At 44.6% G+C, this 19,627-nt stretch overlaps 1 protein-coding gene across 1 annotated transcript in view; it reads right to left on the reverse strand.

Annotated features, from left to right (window-relative positions):
- ADGRA3 (adhesion G protein-coupled receptor A3) overlaps nt 1-19,420 on the reverse strand; it is a 137,175-nt gene extending 117,755 nt beyond the window's left edge. Inside the window, exon 1 of the mRNA XM_033213892.1 lies at nt 18,887-19,420. Coding sequence (XP_033069783.1) covers nt 18,887-19,137 — 251 coding nt within the window. The 5' untranslated portion in view covers nt 19,138-19,420. The remainder of the gene's footprint in view (nt 1-18,886) is intronic.
- Between the last annotated feature and the right edge of the window lie 207 nt (nt 19,421-19,627).

A 19,627-nucleotide genomic window follows, 5' to 3' on the forward strand; every position in this document is an offset into this window, starting at 1 on the left:
ACACTGGTTATGAGGACAGGCTCTGGAGTCGGGCTGACTCGGCTCAAGTCCTGGTTCCATCACTTACGTCTGGGTGACCTCAGGGAACTTAATGAGCTTCTATGCCTCACTTCCTCAGGCACAAAATAGGGAAAATCATAATGATCTCATTAGGGAACTATAAAAAGTAATCAACACAATATTTAAAACACTTACTACAGGATCCGGCACACTCGGCAAACATTACCTATTATTATTATACCACATTGTCAATGGGTTATCTGTCTTTTCTTACTAATTTACATCAGTTCTTAACACCTAGCAACCAGCATTTTTCCTCAATACAGTCCGTGGTCCAAATCCTGGGAGCCTCTATTAGAATATACTGGGAGAGCACACTTTGGAAATTATGACTCAAGAGTGAAATCACTTAATATTAAGTACAGAACCTAAATAATTCGACCAGTAAGAAATCTTGAGACCTTTTGTAAATATAAGTGGCTGAACCACTGTTAAAGTAGGTATTGAAACTCTACTTCAAACGGGGAGGAACCCTGATACATACAAAAGGCCATTGTGAGTCCAATGCTGGACAACCAAATAAACAATGAATACAGGTATATAAACAGAGTGTGGGGCTTCCAGGGCCACTGGCAAATGATGGTATGTGTGCCACCACCACCCATACCATGCCCATGACAGATCATTATTCAGTCCTGTCATTTCCCTGGATAAGCTCACAAAGCACTTTCAATAGCTACTCCCAATTTATGGGGGCAGAAATTCAAGAAATCAACTGGCACCACTGGTTCTACTGCAGAAACCATCAAAGGCAACTATGACCCAAATGTACTTTTATAATTGGTGGGGGAAATCAAAACCAAAAACAAGCCTGCCCACTTAGAGAGAGTTAGGTGGGGAACAGAGGGAGACAACAGAGGGTCGACAGGGAACTGCCATTAAACAGAATCAGCCAGAACACAGGTGTCAAAGGATTCTGTAATCAATATATGGTAATACAAGCAAAGCCATAAAAGTGGGGGAAAATGCAGGCAAGAAAAATAATACTGTGATGTGATAACGAATCTGCACGATGTCCATAAAGTCTGGAAATTAACTTCTTTTTAATAAAAGTGTGTGTGTGTGTGTGTGTGTGTGTGTGTGTATTTGTATACACAGTCATCAAGGACATCTTCGCTATGAAAAAAAAAAAAGTCTCTGTTTCTGACATGACACCTGCAGGTTCACCTGGTACTCAGAAATTCAGAGAACCAGGCTGGTCTACTCATGGAGTTGGGGTTTAGAAGCCTATATTCCTATACGCAGAGGGAGGAACAAAGACACGCAAAGGAGGAACCAGAGTTCACCTATTAAAAGAGCTCAAATGAGGCAGGGCACGGTAGCTCAAGCCAGTAATCCCAGCATTTTCAGAAGCCAAGGCGGGAAGATCACCTGAGGTCAGGAGTTCGAGATCAGCCTGGCCAACATGGTGAAACCCTGTCTCTACTAAAAACACAAAAAAAGTTAGCCAGGCATGGTGGCGGGTGCCTATAATCCCAGCTACTTCAGGCGTAGGTTGCAGTGAGCCAAGATCACATCATTGCTCTCCAGCCTGGGTGACAAGAGTGAAACTCTTTCTCAAAAAAAAAAAAATTAGTGGGGTGATCAAGTATTCAGGGCAGGTGTGGTGGCTCAGGCTTATAATCCCAGCACTTTGGGAGGCTGAGGGGGGGGACTGTTGGAACCCAGGAGTTCAAGGCTACAGTGAGCTATGATCAAACCACTGCAATCTAGCCTGGGCAACAGAACAAGATCCCGTCTCAAAAAAAAAAAAAAGGCGGGGACAGTGGCTCATGCCTATAATCCCAACACTTTGGCAGGCCGAGGCAGGTGGATCATCTGAGGTTGGGAGTTCATGACCAGCCTGGCCAACGTGGTGAACCCCGTCTCTACTAAAAAATACAAAAATCAGGCGTGGTGGCAGGAGCCGGTAATCCCAGATACTCAGGAGGCTGGGGCAGGAGAACTGCTTGCCCCCAGGAGGCAGAGGTTGCACAGTGAGCCGAGATTGTGCCACTGCCCTCCAGTCTGGGCAACAAAAGCGAAACAAGTTTTGCAAACAAAAAAAATAAAAATTAAAATAAATAAAAATTAAAAAATAAAAATTAAGTGTTCAGATCTTAAAGACAGGAACTCAGGGACAAAAAAAGAAAACCAGTTAACAAGGCCGGGTGTGATAGCTCACACCTGTAACCCAGCACTTTGGGAGGCCAAGGTGGGTGGATCACCTGAGGTCAGGAGTTCAAGACCAGCCGGACCAACTTGGTGAACCCTTGCCTCTATTAAAAATACAAAATTAGCAGGGCATGGTGGTGCATGCCTGTAATCCCAGCTACTCGGGAAGCTGAGGCAGAAGAATCACTTGAACCAGGGAGGTGGAGGTTGTAGTGAGCAGAGATCGTGCCATTGTACTCCAGCCTAAGCAATGAGTCACACTCCATCTCAAACAAAGAAAAAAAGGAAAAAAAAAAACAGAAAACCACTTAACAAAAAAAGAGCTCAAGGTCCCAATGTTGGCATTAGCCCTAGTGAAAGAGGGCAGGTCTCAGCTTGTAAGTGAGGGGCAATTAGTAGTGAGAAAAGAAAGCAAAGATCAGGAAGCAGGAAGGCCTGAGGTTTAAATAGAAGGAGCCCCAATGACCCCCGTCTCCAAACAAGTAAACAATCCTCACCCTTACTATTATAATGCAATATAATGGTACAATCAGCCAATTCTAATAAAGCGACTGGAATTTCATTAAATGTGTATGTAACTTCTGTGGCTTTAAAAAATACATGTTAGCAATGTTGTTAGGTTTGGTTTCATAAGTAAAATCACAGAACTTTAGCAGTTACAGAAAATAAAGACAGCCTAGTTCAAAAACCTCATTCTACTAGTCAGGAAAGTGAAGGCCAGAAATGCTGTGATTTGCTAAGTGACACAATTTTACTTCGTAGCAAAACCAGCGTGAATCCCCACATCCATTCACAGTCTCATGCTATTTCCCTTTATCCTCCATTCTGATCATCTTTATTAAATAAGGTGTAGGAACGACGGTTCCCTGCTCACCCAGCAACAGCATGACATGTAGAGAGAACTAGAGTGTTATGAATTCATGTCACTTTAGATGGAGGCCTCCCAAAAATGCATCTACTCCCCCTATGATGTTCTTATTCATCTTCACATGGCAGCTGTTTGAAATAGGGTCATTTATTATTCCAGGATAAAATTTTCAATCTCAAGAATGCAGCAGATAAGCAAAGAAAGACTGACTGTATAACAAACAGATGATGTTGCAAACCTAAGTATAAGTCCTATTTGGTCACTTCCACAACCACCTGATGATAGTAAAATGGGGTGTTAAAATTCTTTCCTTCAACAGTTGTTAGTTTCTTGGACATAATATGCACTAGGTGAAAATTCTCATTTACAGGTTGTATAGCCCTCATTCTAAATGTTTGGGACCAAGAGTGTTCCTGATTTCCCATTTTTGCAGAATTCGGAACATTTGCATTACACTTACTGGTTGAGCATCCTGAACCCGAAAATCCAAAATCCAGAATGCTCCAAAGAGCATTTCCTATGAGCATCCTGTCAATCCCAAGAAGTTTTGGATTCTGGAGCATGTCAGAATTCCCATTTTCATATTTGAGATGATTGGCCTGCACTTTACTTTCCCATCTGTCAGCCATCTCTAAAGGAATGCTTTAATGTAAACAAGTTTTTGAACAACTGTTCTACAAAGGCTTACCCCAACACCACTACCAAAGAAAGCGCTTACGGTGTGACTTTTACGAAAATAACAATAGTTAGAATTGAAGGCCAGAAGCCAGGCCCAGCAGCCTATGTGTAACCTGAGAAGATCAATTTACTTGTCCACGCTTCAGTTGGCACTCCTGTAAAATGTGGACAATACGGAGCTCATAAAGCTGTTTTAGCAATCAAGTGAGATGTTGTACGGGGAGCATTTGGCACAGCACCTAGCACATGATATTCCAGTGTTGGTTGTTATTAGAACTTTCAAATCAGTTAAGGACACTTACAACAAAGTTCTGAAAGTCAAAGAGCTCTACAGACACCTGAAGTTTCTCTAGTCATGGTAGTTCACGAATATCACCAAACCAGTTTTAGGAGAAAGTTAAACGAGCAGTAGAAATAAATCTCTCCTTTATAAAAGCAAAACAAAAACAACAACAACAGGTTGTTTTACTCTGTTGTGATGATTAATTTTACTTGTGAATGTAAACTGAGAGGTGCCCAGATAGCTGGTAAAACATTATTTCAGGGTGTGTCTATGAGGGCATTTCCGGAAGAGATTAGCACTTAAATTGATAATTGAGTAAAGTAGATGATCCTCCCTAATCCACTTTGGAGAAGACCGAAGTAGACTGGTCCTCTTTAAGTCGACTGCCTACTTCAAGCAGGCATCTTCCAATACACTGAGGGTCTCAATAAACAAAGAGGCAGCAGGGCAAATCCGCTCTGTGCTAGAGCTGACACACTCGTCTCCTGCCCCAGACATCCGGCCTTAAGTTCTTAAGCTTTCAGACCCAGCCTAGGACTCACATCCTCCCCCTCCACCTGATTCTCAGACTCGCAGACCTTTGAACCCAGACTCAAAGACATCACCAGCTGTTCTAGTTCTCCAGATCATGGGACTTCCTTATAGCCAGGTAAGCCAACTCCTACAACTCTCCTCTTAAATCTCTCTCTTCTTCTAGCCTGTGGGTTCTGTTTCTCTAGAAAATCTTAATACACCTTTATATTAGGTAACTCTACAGGGGTTACATCAAAACGAGAAACAGGTCTATGAAATTAATTTCATGAGAAGGCTAAAGAGAAGTGTTTTCTGAAATCCCATTTTCTTGAAGGAGAACAATGAGAAAGGCCAAGATCTTCAGTTTTACTTTACTATCCAGCAACATCGCAACAAAAAAATAAAGGCATCACTAGAAAATAAACTCTGGGTCAGAATAAACTACAACCATTAAGGCTTATCAGTTTCATAGACCAGCAAAATATCACAGAAATGAAAGAGCAAGAAAGAATCCGAATGAACCACGTTATGTTCACCTCCCAAAACTCTCCTACCAGCTATGGAGGGAGCCTGTTATTCACTGACTGCAGGTCCTGAGGACTCCCCACATTTCCTTTCCATTTTAAAGCTGCCACCACCTACACTCCCTCTGGATATACTAAGACTTAGTATAAAAGGTCTAAACAATTTCCCCTCTCATTTTTTGCTCCACACAGTAACAACAGAACAATTCAAATGTAAAAGGTTTTATAATCACAAAAAATGGGAAAAGATGGAAAAAAACTAATACAAGAACTAAGAATATTATAAAGCTTTAAAAAAAAAAAAAAAAAAAAAAACAAGTCCTACAAAGTTTCTGTCTGTGGTTGCTAACTTCCAGCTAAGCTGATGGACAAGTTTTTCAACTTTATCCCCAAAGGAAGAACTTGAATATGTATTTTCCCCCCGACCAAGGAGCTCTGAAAAGTCAAATCCTAGTAGAACAGTTCACTAATGTTCTTTAAGTAGGCAATAATCTCAAGCAATCTCTATTTCTCATAGGTTCAGACTGGATGACGCCTATTCCCAGGAGCCTTATCTCAAAAAGCATAGCATCCTCTAGGAGGTACTATCCTACCTGTGTCTATCTTGGCAGGGAAACCACGCAGCCACGCTAGTCAGGTCCTCCTTGAGCACTATAACCAACCCAAACCACGTGAGGGTGAAAGAATGGTTTAAGTAGTAAATACAGTTGCCAAATACAATAATTAGTAAGTGTGAAACCAGGTGTGTCCATCAAGCTAAAGGACCAGAAGAGGAAGAAGTATGTAGTGATGAACTTTAAAATGGTCTAATATAGGCAGACTTCAGCAAGAGCATGGGACAGAAGACGGCCGTATATAGGCCACACACACAGGGTGGAATGCTGGAAATTAGGACAGGCATTGAGAGATATCACATGCAGAATGGCAGATATATGCTAGACAGCAATAGGCTGAAACTGAAATAAGAGGTAAGGAAATGAAGAGGATGGATTCACGCTAGTTTTCAAGAAGTTCACTTAAGAAAGAGTGGTCACTCAATCATGGTGCTGCAAGGGAGTATTTTGGGGAGAGGAGCTTTTATAACAGAGGAAAGGAAGTGGCTATGTGCAATAACGAGAAACATCACAAACTGGGGGAGAAGTTCAAAATAGAAAACAGAAAAGCAATGACTTCTCAAGAGGCGGGAACTGGATCAAGAAATGAAAAAAAAAAATCTGGGTAAAAGACACTTTTTACTATCAGATGAAGAGTGGGAGTTTAAGCCTTGACTTTGTATGTTGGTTATGTTGCTTTGAATAGTTTCAGGTTTATCCATGACAGATTCATCCTGCATAAGAATAATGCAAGATTCTGCCCAGTACTACTTAGGAAAAAGAAAAACAAAAAACAGTAAGAAAAATGAGACCTCTTTGTACAAAGATTTACTGAGTGCTTACATGCTAGACACTAGGGATGCAGAGATAAATATGGCCATCAAGAGTCTACAATCTGGTAGGAGAACTAGAGTTGTAAATAAATAACTCCAAAACAGTATGACAGCTGTCATAAGGCAAGCAAACAGGAGGTAGGAGGTGGTCCCAAGGAATGGAAGAGCCGGCGTAACACTGTCCACTGAGGTAGACTGCACTTCCAGGTTACTGGAAAGGCTTTAGAATTCTAACTGCATTTTGGTCACAAAGGAAGAGTTTCCATTTGGTCTCATTTAAAACAAACAAACAGCAGATTAAAAATAATAATAAATCTAATAGAAAGGATATCCATCTTAAACACTGCCCTGGAGATGAATACACCAGTAGTCAATCTCTCTTTGCCTTTCTCATAAGAAAAGAATCAGGAAGAATTGCACAATAAAACAAAGAATGCTTTTAAGTCTTATCTTGATGGGAAATGAATCAATTTAATTAGACTTAGATCCAAGCAGGCTTAAAGAAAGAACATTTTAACAACTATGTTAAAGAACCTGCCTCACAGTTACATCTCCATAGTTGGTCTTTCTTTCAATTACATAGAAGGAGGCACAATGTACAACCTGCTTTCTACTATTCCACCCACAATACAAAGCCATGGAAGCAGTGGCTGTTAAATGCCTGTCACTATACTAGGTGCTACAGATACATGAGGAAACAGAGTCTCTAACACCTCAATAGAACTGACATTCTAGATATAGGACCAGGTCACATACTTGGAACCATGTATTCTAACTGAGAAATGTCCCCATATCGGGAGTGAATTTAATTCACGAACATTTACCGATCGCATTTACTAATCACATACTGTGATGTCCAGTGCTTCGGAAGAGGGTAGAGAATGGCACTGAGACTGAGGAGCTTAGACAACTTAAGGGAACCTCTACGTCCCCCTAGCCTTGGTAGGGGCACATTTATTGTTCTTGTGTGGAGACGTCTTAGCCTTCAAGTACAATTGTTGAATAGGTGGGAGACAGCACTTTTACATACAGAGTTAACAATCTTGACAAAAGATTTTCTCATGCTTATAATAGCGTTGTCTTCAGAGAGAATCATAAAAAGGGCTTAATAAAAATTCTAAATAGAGTGAAACCTAAATTGTCCATGGTGAGGGTGATGGATAATTTAGCCTTCTGTGTGTGTGACACCCAATTCTACAGACCTGCCCCCAACCACGGTGAGTACTCAAGAACAAAAGATTGCAAATGTGCACAATTCAAACATTATGCAAATTAAACTTCAGAAGGCAAAATAGGGAAAAGAAAAAAAAGACAAAAAATGTGAGTTTAAAAAATTTTATTTAAATTAATAACCAAGAATGTCATTCATCTGAAATGATGAGGCGCTAAAAGAAACTACCAAATGCCTGATACCCGAGTTAGTTCAGTTCCGCAGCCTGACAACAAAGCTGTGTGCCCGGAGAAAGAAAATCTCGTGTCTCTCCAAGGTGCCCTCAAGTACTGCTGGACTGACGCTTGCTGCTGTGAGACCCTCTCATTTTATTCATTAACTCCACAATACATCTCTAAAACCTATTGTCCTTAACCTTGGCTTCAGCACGTCACTCTCTGCTTTACTAACAGTCGTTTCTCTTGGCTTCTATGAATAAGACCCTGTCCTGAAGCTCTCAGCTCTCTGTCCTAGAAATGTCTCTTGATTTCATCATCTTTTCTCTGCTTGGAGCAGTCCCTCCCTCCCTCATGAGGCAGCTGCCCTCAGTTGGCTCCTGTGCTCTTTCTTCTACCTTCTTTTGTTGTGGCAGATGACAGCTGGTGACTAGGGTTAACCCTTCAGGTCCCCGGGCTACTAAGCAGCAGGTTCTCAATCTAGGTGTTATCAGGACCACCCCAGGGGGCTCTGAAAAAATACCAACGTCCAGCCCCCATCCCTGAACAATACATCAGAACATGAGGTCTGTGGCCCAAGCATCTGAACTTTTAATGCTTTCTGTTGATTCAAATGCAAGGTTGAAACCCTCAACCGCAAACTGACCAACCAGGTTACAGGAAGGTAGGGACAACTACTCCTCTGACCATGAGACTTGGATGGATGCAAGCCTAGTGCAAAGGGCTCTGGCCAGGAACATCCTTCACCATTTCACTCCAGTGCACACATCATCGTCTATCTGTGTCATGGCATGAAAAATTTTGGCTAGAAATGCCATAAATAACACAGGTGACTCTGTGAGTCACCTAGCAAATATAAGACATTCTAGATGGAAGAAAGGTTTTGTGCCCAGCAGTGGAACATGGGAAAAAAAGCAATGATGGTCACAGAGCAAAAACATCCATCGGTCCCTTTAGGTTGTTCTTAAAACCGTCCTACAAATTCTTCTTTAGAAACTCCCATTGCCCATTTAGAATTTCTGAAATTCTGGCCAGGCATGGTAGCTCATGCCTGTAATCCCAGTGCTTTTTGGGAGGCTGAGGCAGGCAGATCATTTGAGCAAAACCAATCTTGCCAAGAGGATGAAACTTCGTCTCTACTAAAAATACAAAAATTAGCTGGGCGTGGTGGTGGGCGCCTGTAATCCCAGCTACTCGGGAGGCTCAAGCAGGAGAATCGCTTGAGCCCGGGAGGCGGAGGTTGCAGTGAGCAGACATCGCGCCACTGCACTCCAAGCTGGGTGACAGAGCGAGACTCTGTCTCAAAAAAAAAAAAAAAAAAAAAAGAATTTCTAAAATTCCACGGTTATCCCCCTGCTGTTTTAGCAGAGTATAACAACAGAGGAAGATGCAGATTAAATCACATCAAAAAGAGCTAGAGGGTCACATCTAACCAAGGGGAGGTATGACAGATATTGAATAGGTAGAATGCAAGAGGTAGAGCTCTAGGAAGAGGTACAAGACTAAGATAAAACTGGTCTAATAGACCAAAAGAAAAGTCAAGCCCAGAGATAAGAAGTCACATACATCCACAAGCAGGGTGGCACTGAATAATTATTTGCTAAATGAATGCAAAAACAAGTTTAGGATACAAATACAGGAAACCAGGGTACAAATTATCAAGAATGCAACTGGAGAAGAGTAAATATCAAAAGTGAAAGTTTTGGTGTTTGGCCAGCCCATAGTGTATGCAGGAAGGCACAGCTTTACCCTGGGACTCACTTGCAGATAAATAAGAACAAAAAGACCAGGGTGTTAAAGATGCAGGGGAGAAGTAGGAAGGTGCTGGAGTATTTTTCTATCAATCTCTTAAATCTTCCATTTGACAGGAAAGATCTGAGGACAAGAAATGCTTTGCTGAATGAAAAGCAAAAGAAGGCCAGGCACGGTGGCTCATGCCTGTAATCCCAGCACTTTGGGAGGCCAAGATACACAGATCACTTGAAGTCAGGAGTTCAAGACCAATCTGGCCAATGTGGCAAAACCTTGTCTCTAGCAAAAATACAAAACTTAGCCAGGCATGGTTGTGTGTGCCTGTGGTCCCAGCTACTCACGAAGCTGAGGCATGAGAATCGCTTGAGATCAGGAGGCAGAGGTTACACTGAGCCAAGATCACGCCACTCCACTCCAGCATGGGTGACAGAATGAAACCCTATCTTAAAAAAAAAAAAACCACCAGACAAAAGCAAAGCTTAGTATCTGCAACGTGCTCAGTGTGGTACTAAAAGTGGCCAAGACAGACATGTGCCTTCTGGGAGGCACCTACCTCATCTCTGTCCCACTCTACCCTCTACACATAGGTAACTGCCTTACTAGACATGCAACATTTCTGAAACTTAAGACAGAAAAAAAAAAAAAAAACCTTGGGAGGAATAGTGTAGTGTACTTTTATAAAGCTCCCTCTTCAGATTAAAATGGTCTGTATTAGCCAGGCACAGTGGCTCATGCCTGTAATCTCAGTACTTTGGGAGGCCGAGGCGGGCGGATCACAAGGTCAGGAGATCGAGACCACAGTGAAACCCCGTCTCTACTACAAATACAAAAAATTAGCCAGGCGCAGTGGCGGGCGCCTGTAGTCCCAGCTACTCAGGAGGCTGAGGCAGGAGAATGGCGTGAACCCGGGAGACAGAGCTTGCAGTGAGCCGAGATCGCACCACTGCACTCCAGCCTGGGGGACAGAGCCAGACTCCGTCTCAAAAAATAAAAAATAAAATAAATAAAATTGTCTGTATTTGAACACAAATGCAAGCTAAATCATACATCAAGCATTAAAATTATATTGTTTCACATTAAAAACTTATTGAGCAAGTTTGCATTTATAGCTTCCTAATCTTTGCAAAAACTGAGTTAATAAGCTACTAGTACTCAGCCAGGCACAGTGGCTCACGCCTGTAATCCTAACACTTTGGGAGGCCAAGGTGGGCAGATCACGAGGTCAGGAGATTGAGACCATCCTGGCTGACATGGTGAAGCCCCATTCCTACTAAAAATACAAAAAAAAAATTAGCCGGGCGTGGTGGCGGGCACCTGTAGTCCCAGCTACTTGGGAGGCTGAGGCAGTAGAATGGCGTGAACCTGGGAGGTGGAGCTTGCAGTGAGCCGAGATCGCGCCACTGCACTCCAGCCTGGGTGACAGAGTGAGACTCCTTCTCAAAAAAATAAAATAAATAAAATAAGCTACTAATTCTCAAAGAACTCTGTATTATAATCTTTGTTTATAAGAAAAATGTTGACACAATACATTAGCTGTGTTCTCTAGAGTTAAGATTCCTCCATAGATAGCATCAAGCCAGTAAACAACTCTTTCTGAGAAGCAGCCGAATGGAAAAATAAGTCATTGAATAGTCTCTTAAGAAATTTCATCCCGTGTCATTTTCTGAGTTACTTTCAGGAGTTTTTTTGTCTGTTTTTTTAAACCATCTTTACAGGCTCCTGGGAACAGAAGCTGGAGCTGCATTGGGAGCAAACTCACCAAACATTACCATATTCATTTGTTTGGGGACTTGGTATCTTGCCAAACCCACCAACTTCTCTCATGTGCTCTCCTGGTGCTGGAGGACTCCAAGCAGGCAAGAAACAACAGGATTTTGAGGCTGGGTGATACGCAACCATGCCTCATATCAGAAAAGCTTACGCCTTGCATTCACGGACCAAATGCCAAACTGTGCCCCCAATCCTGCAAGATTTCTGAGCAATATTCCTGGTAGGAATTCAGGCCACTTCCCAACACAGTCTATATGTGTGTGCTTGCCACACACATAAGATCAAGTAGATCATATGTGACTGCAGATAGATTGAATATACCCATCCTTGAATCAGGGATCCCACAGCTATGAACCTAACAAACTAAATAAACATATGTTCTCATTTGCTATAATAAGATAAACCTGTGAATTTGCATCCGCCTTCTATCCCCCAATTTTCCTGCTTTTCCACCACCTAGTCATGTCTCTGTTAGCATTACTCTTGCCCATAAAGACATATCTCTGTTAGCATTACTCTTGCCCATAAAGAACAATTACATACCCACCCATACTTGAGGCGCTGTGAGAAGTCACAGTCCTTGCTTTCAAGGGTATGTGCATTCTGAGAGCAACACCAGTATCATAGAAAGCGACACAAGAACACAAACACTAATAGCTACCTGGGTTCAGAGATGGAAGAATCAAAATGCCAGAACAGTGAAGAGTTCATAGCAGCCGAGTTGGGTATTAAAGAATATGCCAGAATTTCCCAGACTGGGATTCCAAGGCAAGGGTGTCTTAGCAAAGGCACACAGGAAGCAAAGTATAAACTCTGCTCAGGGGACACTGAGAGGCACACTTTGGTGAAACGAAGAGTTTGTTTAAAAGACTGACCCTTGGATTATTTTAACCCTGAACCACTGGGCACTGTGTTTACAACATAACACCGCCTCAACCAATGTCCATGGAAAAAGTAATCCGTGCTGGGTGTTAAGAAATCAGGCTGCAGACATACGTAAGATTTTGCATTCAAAGATAACAATCTTACTCTTGATCCAATGGCTCTGCTGGTGAGAATTCAGGCTGCGGCATTTTGCTGGCCTACAGATTATAATCACTTTGCTCCTCTCGCCCTTGGCTGCACTCACCTGGCAAAGAAGCAACCTGGCCACACCCAAGGATTCCCATCGCTAGGCTGAATCCAGGTGGAGAAAAACAATTGCAATGACCATCTCCCTTTGAATCAGATCAGAAGGCAAAACTGGAAAAAGATCCTCCCTGCTGACTTTTCTGCTATCCCCAGTAGGTTCACATTCCAAAAGAACCATTTCTCTTCTCTTTCCCCTTCCTCTTGGCCCCTTTTTCCCCTCGCCCTGCCTAGATGTCTTTGAGGAAATAGAAGCAATGGGGCCAGAATTCCCTCTTCCTCCCACCTGCGCCCCAGTGCCCTCCCACCTGCCTTGACACCCCTTTCTCCCATGACAAGGTGTTGTGCTGAACCCCTACCCACTCCAGAAGGGATTGCACCAGGTTCAAGAAGAAGAAACCCAGAGCTAGTGAACAGAACATGGAGTTTCACTGAGGGCTTACATGCAGGGGAGAGAGTTCAGCGCTGGTGGGCAGGACAGGAGAACTGCATGCCCCAGTGGCTACGGGCTGAGCAGAGAAACTCGCAACTTGCAAAAAGCATGCAGTTCACGGCCGGGAGTAGTGGCTCACCCCTGTAATCCCAGCACTTTGGGAGGCCGAGGCGGGCAGATCACGAGGTCAGCAGTTCAAGACCAGCCTAGTCAACATGGTGAAACCCCGTCTCTACAAAAGATTCAAAAAAATTAGCTGGGCATGGTGGCTTGCACCTGTAATCCCAGCTACTCAGGAGACTGAGGCAGGAGAATCGCTTGAACCCGGGAGGCAGAGGTTGCAGTGAGCCGAGATCACCCCACTGCACTCCAGCCTGGGCAACAGGGCAAGACTCCATCTCAAAAAAAAAAAAAAAAGCATGCAGTTCATGCAGCAGCATCTTCACTTAGCACCTTCCCCCCTCAACAGTCTCCACCTGGCAACCTTCAATTAACCCCAGAGGGCCTTGATCCCCCATATGGTCCATGTTGCATGGGACAAGATGGAGACTCAGGTGTTCCTCATAGATAAGAAATGACTTTCTGGGTGGGCCACTCCCAGGTTCCCTAGCTTGGAACTCCAAACCACATTCAGATGCGTCATCTGCCATACAGTCATTCTCAGGCTGTGATTCAGTTAGTGCTATTTGGTGCATTGACTACACATGTGGAGAATGAGCTTCCCTGCTGCCATCAAAAGCCAAACCTTCATCTGTGCTCCCATCCCACTTCTCTTTTCAGGCCACCCAACCTGGCTTATTCACCTGTGATACATGGACACTGCTCACGGAGGGCACCAGACTCCAGGACATCAAATCCAGTGCTGTCTATTCCTTTTTCTTTCTGGCTTGATCTCTCAACACCTCAACTGGGAAGGCCATTCCAGCCTTGACATGTAAACTTCTCTTAGCTTCCGGGATGAGATTCTCCCCTGGTGCTCCCCACAGCCTCTGCAGAGGCTCCTTCTCAGACTCCTGTTCATGTTCCTCCATGTTCCAGTGTTGTTCTGCCTGGGCCACCTCCTCTCCCCTCTGTGCACTCTCTCCTAACTGACCCCAACCAGGTCTGTGTCTGAAATACCACATACGGGCAAATGGTTCCAAAAGCTCTCTCCACTATTCGCCCGATACAGTCTCACCACTTCAAGTGGGCCAGCCACCACCTGCCACCCTTCCTCCCGAATGCCATCTCCCCACTCAATCCAATCCTTCCTCTCCTTTAGGCCATGCTCAAGTCCTAACTTCTCCAGGAAAATAAAATACCTTCCAACGACTCCCTAGCCACACTGATCTCTCTCCTGTCTGGGCTTCCTGAAGCACTGAAACAGTCTCCAGCACAGGATTTATTACTTAATGAGGGATAGTCTTTTAATGGTTCCCTAAATGTCTGCTTCCCATTGTGCAAATCCTTCCTCCCAACTAGATTTAAGATTCTGAACAATACAAGCATTTCTTTTCTTGGTACTGAGCAACACGGGCGATGTCCAAAATAATTATTAGTTCTTTGATAACAAACATGAAAAACCAAAACTCTACACACTATTTTAGTGTGTTAGTCTGAGAAAAACCTGGAATTTATCTGACAAATTACAAGTAATTTTTTAATATATTTTTATTTGTCTAGAATCACCATGTAGCATCACGAGGAACCCACATTTAAAAAGGCAGTGATAAATTCGTAAAACTTTCTATCAATGAAATTCTCAGAACTTTCAAAACTTACATTATTGAGCAAGATTTAATATAAATCACAGAAATATAGTAAATAAGTATATTTTCAATGAAAACATTAAATGCAGGTACATTTTTGTTCAATTTGTGTGTTATAATAACAGAAGCAGTTTAATCCCTCAATACAAAAGTCTACCTGAGACACGGGGAACACACAGTTAAGCCTAGGATCTCTGCCAGACCTTTCTTTAAGCATAGCTACAGAAACAAGTGCTGTTCATCAATACTGTTGAAGGGTTTGACTTTTAGGCTACAATGAAGACCAGTTCATCCACTAAATAGAAATCGCTTTATTTTTCACGATTAAAAAAAATAAATTCTATCCCACCTTTGCCATTCTCCCAGTTTCCATCAGTTAATTTTCCTCTCTGTGGCCACATCACAACTCAGCTGAAAACGCCTTGCCACACCTAAGTGATAAAGGCTCAAACCAGGGAGCCTGGCCTTCCTCGGCTTGGTCCCTCCAGACTCCTCTCTGACCACCCTGGGCACTAAACACTTACCTTTGACATTCCAGCAACACCAACTGCACAGCAGCATAACCAGATACTGTCCTCTCCAAACCCGTGGGCACCTGGGGTCCCCCACTTCCAACCCCATCATTTCCTCCCCTTGTCCCCTCACCATTTTCTTCACAGTTATCTTTTTCTTTCTTATTGCAACCTTTGCCTCCTGGATGCAAGCAATTCTCCTGCCTTAGCCTTCCTAGTAGCTGGGATTACAGGTGCAAGCCACCAAGCCCAGTTAATATTTGTATTTTTAGTAGAGATGGGGTTTCGTCATGTTGGTCAGGCTGGTCTTGACCTCCCGGGCTCAAGTGTTCTGCCCATCTCAGCCTCCCAAAGTACTGGGATTACAAGTGTGAGCCACTGCGCCCGCCCCACAGTCCTCTTTCCAGAATTGGTTCAGGATCCTCAATCCCACTAGGATTGAGGGAGAAGAAGGCCTTGGTTGCCCTCCTCTGGGTTTCTTTTGCTACATGTGCACCCTGATAATAGAGCATTGACCATACTGTTCTGAGAGTTAGTCATGAATCTTTCTCCCCAAATATCTGTAAGTTCCTGGAGAAGAAAGACCATGTTTTTATTTGTATTCTGTCGTGAGCTGCACAGTGTCTCATATCAAGTCCAAGTCCTGACCTTTTTACGTGATCTTATTTGTAAACAGGTTCTTTGCAAATGTATTTAATTAAAGGATCTTGGGATGAGATGATCCTGGACCTAGGGTGGACCCTAAATTCAATGACTGGTATCCTTAAAAGAGAAAGGAGAGGACTTGAGACACACAGACACACAGGGAGAAGGCCAAGGGAAGACAGATGCAGAGACAGAAGTGATGCTGCCCCAAGCCAAGGGAAACCAGAAGATGAGAGAAGCAAGCATGAATTATTCCTAAAGTCTTCAGAGACAGCATGGCCCTGCTAATACGTTGATTTTGGACTTATGGCCTCCAGAGAGAATAAATTTGTTGTTTCAAGCCACCAAGTCCATACTAATCTGCAGTAGCCCTAGGCACTAACACACAGTCCAAACTTCAACACGCTACCTACTACCTAGGGGCCACTCAACAAAAACTGTGCTCAACTAAGATGAAGGCAAGGCGAGGAATGAGAAAGCATCTGAACTGCAATCTGGGTTCAGCATCTGGGACGTGGACTCAGATGCTACTCTACTATGAGAATTCTGGTGAGTCCCTTATCTACAGTAACTCTAACACTTTCCCCAGTAAAATGACGAAACTGGCCCACAAGACCCCTCTACGGGGGACTCATATACCTTGAACCCTCTTCAGCCAGAATAACTCATCTTTTTTTTTTTTTTTTGAGACAGAGTTTCGTTCTTGTTACCCAGGCTGGAGCGCAATGGTGCCTTCTCATCTCACTGCAAACTCTGCCTCCCGGGTTCAAGCAATTCTTCTGCCTCAACCTCCCGAGTAGCTGGGATTACAGGCGCCCGCCCCCACGCCCAGCTAATTTTTTGTATTTTTAGTAGAGATGGGGTTTTCATCTTGTTGGCCAGGCTGCTCTGTAACTCCTGACTTTAGATGATCCACCCACCTCCACCTCTCAAACTACTAGGATTACAGGCGTAAGCCACCAGGACCCGCAGAACAGCTTTAATTGATCCTTAACAGTATCTTTTTCCCATTCACTAAATTAATTGTATTAATTTTCTTTTCTTCTTTTTTTGGCTCAGAGTCTCACTCTGTCACACAGGCTGGAGTGCAGTGGTGTGATCTCGGCTAACTGCAATCTCCACCTCTCGGGTTCAAGTGATTCTCCTGCCTCAGCCTCCCAAGTAGCTGGAATGACAGGCACACGCCACCACGCCTGGCTAATTTTTGTATTTTTAGTAGAGACAGGGTTTCGCCACGTTGGCCAGGCTGGTCTTGAACTCCTGACCTCAAGTGATCTACCGGCTTTGGCCTCACAAAGTGCCGGGATTACAGGTGTAAGTCACCATGCCCAAGCTTAATTTTATTTTCATCTAAAAAGCTTTCAAGCAAAAAAAAAAAAAAAAAAAACCTGGATTAAAATGACATTTCATACTTATATTTTAACCAGTTCATAAAAAAGTAGTAAAATAGTTTATCGATAATATGCTGAAAATCAATTTACCACCATATACCCTATTTTTTTCTGCAAAGCAAAATCAGCAATTTACTAGTAGTTGACCCAATCCAGCTGGAATTGTTGACACTTTTAGGTCAGAAAAACTGCACCTAAACATGAGTCAACGTAAATGCCACTAATTGACCCCAAACCTAAATGTTTATAACACAACTGCATGATGACTAATTTTTGCAGAGTAACAAAGAAAATCTCTTCCAACATTGGGATTTTCTCCACTTGCACTGTAATTAAAGTCCCATACTGAAAATTTCCACTTCAAAGAATCTGGCTAAGAAATACATAAATATAACTGCTGCCACCACCAAATGGTAACGTGTTAGTAAAGGAGTCAAACAAAAAAACTGTTTCACCCATCTTCAGGCCTCCATAAACAGACACATAGACACAGTTTTCATGGTTGAATGTTTCCTAATTCAAAAAATGGAAATGAAGGGTAAACAAAGGTGTTAGTAATGAAATGTATACCTGGCCTACCTGTATATACTCCTGCTGAATTTGGGTTACATTTAAAACGATACTTTAAGTGTTTTCATAGATCATGCTGCGGCCCTTGCATTCATGTTTGTATAGTGGCTGCCTGGATTCTTTTTTTAGGAAACCAACCAAAACAACATAAAGGAACCCCGAGCCAAGGGACTCACATTTCAGTTGAACAAAATACCCATGAGAAACACTTAGACTCAAAACTTTCCAAACCAATTCATCCTTCTGAAAACAAACTCGACAGTCACTGGGGCCAACTGTTCAGCTAGAATTGGCAGAACTACGTTTGCAAAACTGAACCGTGAATCCCAGTGAGTTACCAAAATTTTTCCTTCCAGGTGGAAACTCAATCCGAAAATCAAAAATCCCTCGAGTTGGAAGGCTCAATAAACCCACAGTATTTAATTCCAAAGTTCCTGGCTTTTAAATATGAGCCCTCACAGACACGAAAACGGGACTGCAAGGTACATAAACAGATTGATCTGAAATGTTTCCAGCCCTTAATAACAACTCTATCTTAAAAAGTGTTCTTTAACTGTAATAAAACTAAGATAGCAAAAGGCAAAAGAAGCGTCTTGGGGTTTCGGCTCGCACACAGTCCTTGTGTTCTGCAAACTCTACCACGTAAGTGTAACTTAATTTGCAAAGAAGCAGAAGGACTGGCGCTTGTAATCAAGCATTGTGTTTTCTGGAAGCCCAAGCCCAGGATGAATGAGCTTTAACTCTGTCGACTGCGTGTTTACTTGCATCCTCACGTGGCACACCGCGCAGCCCAAAAGCGCTGCGCCCGGGACAGCGCGGGGCGCGCCTGAGAACCCGAAAACTTTACTTTGCAAACTAGTGGAGGTGGGAGGCAGCTCGGACGCAGATTCCCTTGCCAGGCACACGAGGTCTTCCCTAGCACCACCCCCTACCTAGAGCTCCACACAAAGGCGCGTGGGTGCCGGCAGGACCCCTCTCCAAAGTTGAGCTGAGAGGTAAGAAAGAGCCGAGCTGCACAGGACCGGGCGTCCCGGGAGATACTCACAGGGTGACCGTGCGGTTGGGCAGAGTATCTGGGGGCAGGACCTGCGCGAGCTCCAGGCTGCTACACACCACCTTGCCCTCGGCGGCGCCCGCCGCTCTGCCAGACCCTCGGGGCCGCCCATCGTGCTTGCAGCCGGCGGGCAGCGCCGCGGCGCCACCGCCACCTCCCAGCCGCGCTAGCAGAGCTAACAGCGAGAGGTGCAGCAGTAGCGGCGGCTGCGCGCGGCCCCGCCGGCGTCCGGGTGGCTCCATGCTGCGGGCCGGGGCCTGCGGGGAGAGCGGCGGCGCACTGGCCTAGCGGGCCGCCCCGAAGTCCGGGCGGGCAGGAGCGCGGCACGGGCTCAGCGGCGCCCGGAGCCTCATGGCGGCCGGAGGACGGGCCCTCCCCGGCGCCGACATGCTCCTTTGTCCGCTGCGGCTGCGCTGGGCCTCGAGGGAGCCGGGGGTCACGGCCGCACGGGTCCCAGCGCCGCTCTACCGCCCGGCGCGAGCACCGCCTCCTCCTCCGCCGCCGCCGCCGCCGCCACCGCCTCCTTCCCTGGCCAGGACCCGCGGCGGCTCCTCCCCGCCCGCCGCCGCCGGCCGCCTCCGCCCCTGCCCCTCCTCCTCCCCGGCTCTCCTGCTCTCCCGGTGTCTGCGGCTGCCCGGGAGTCCAGGGAGGAGGCGCACGCTCTCGGGACCTGCCGAGCCCGACTCCGACCCGCTGCGCCCGGGCCTTGGCCTCCGGGCAGGAGTTGTGGGG

Source organism: Trachypithecus francoisi, unplaced genomic scaffold (genome assembly GCF_009764315.1).
Source record: "Trachypithecus francoisi isolate TF-2019V2 unplaced genomic scaffold, Tfra_2.0 Lachesis_group1, whole genome shotgun sequence".
NCBI lineage: Eukaryota > Metazoa > Chordata > Mammalia > Primates > Cercopithecidae > Trachypithecus > Trachypithecus francoisi.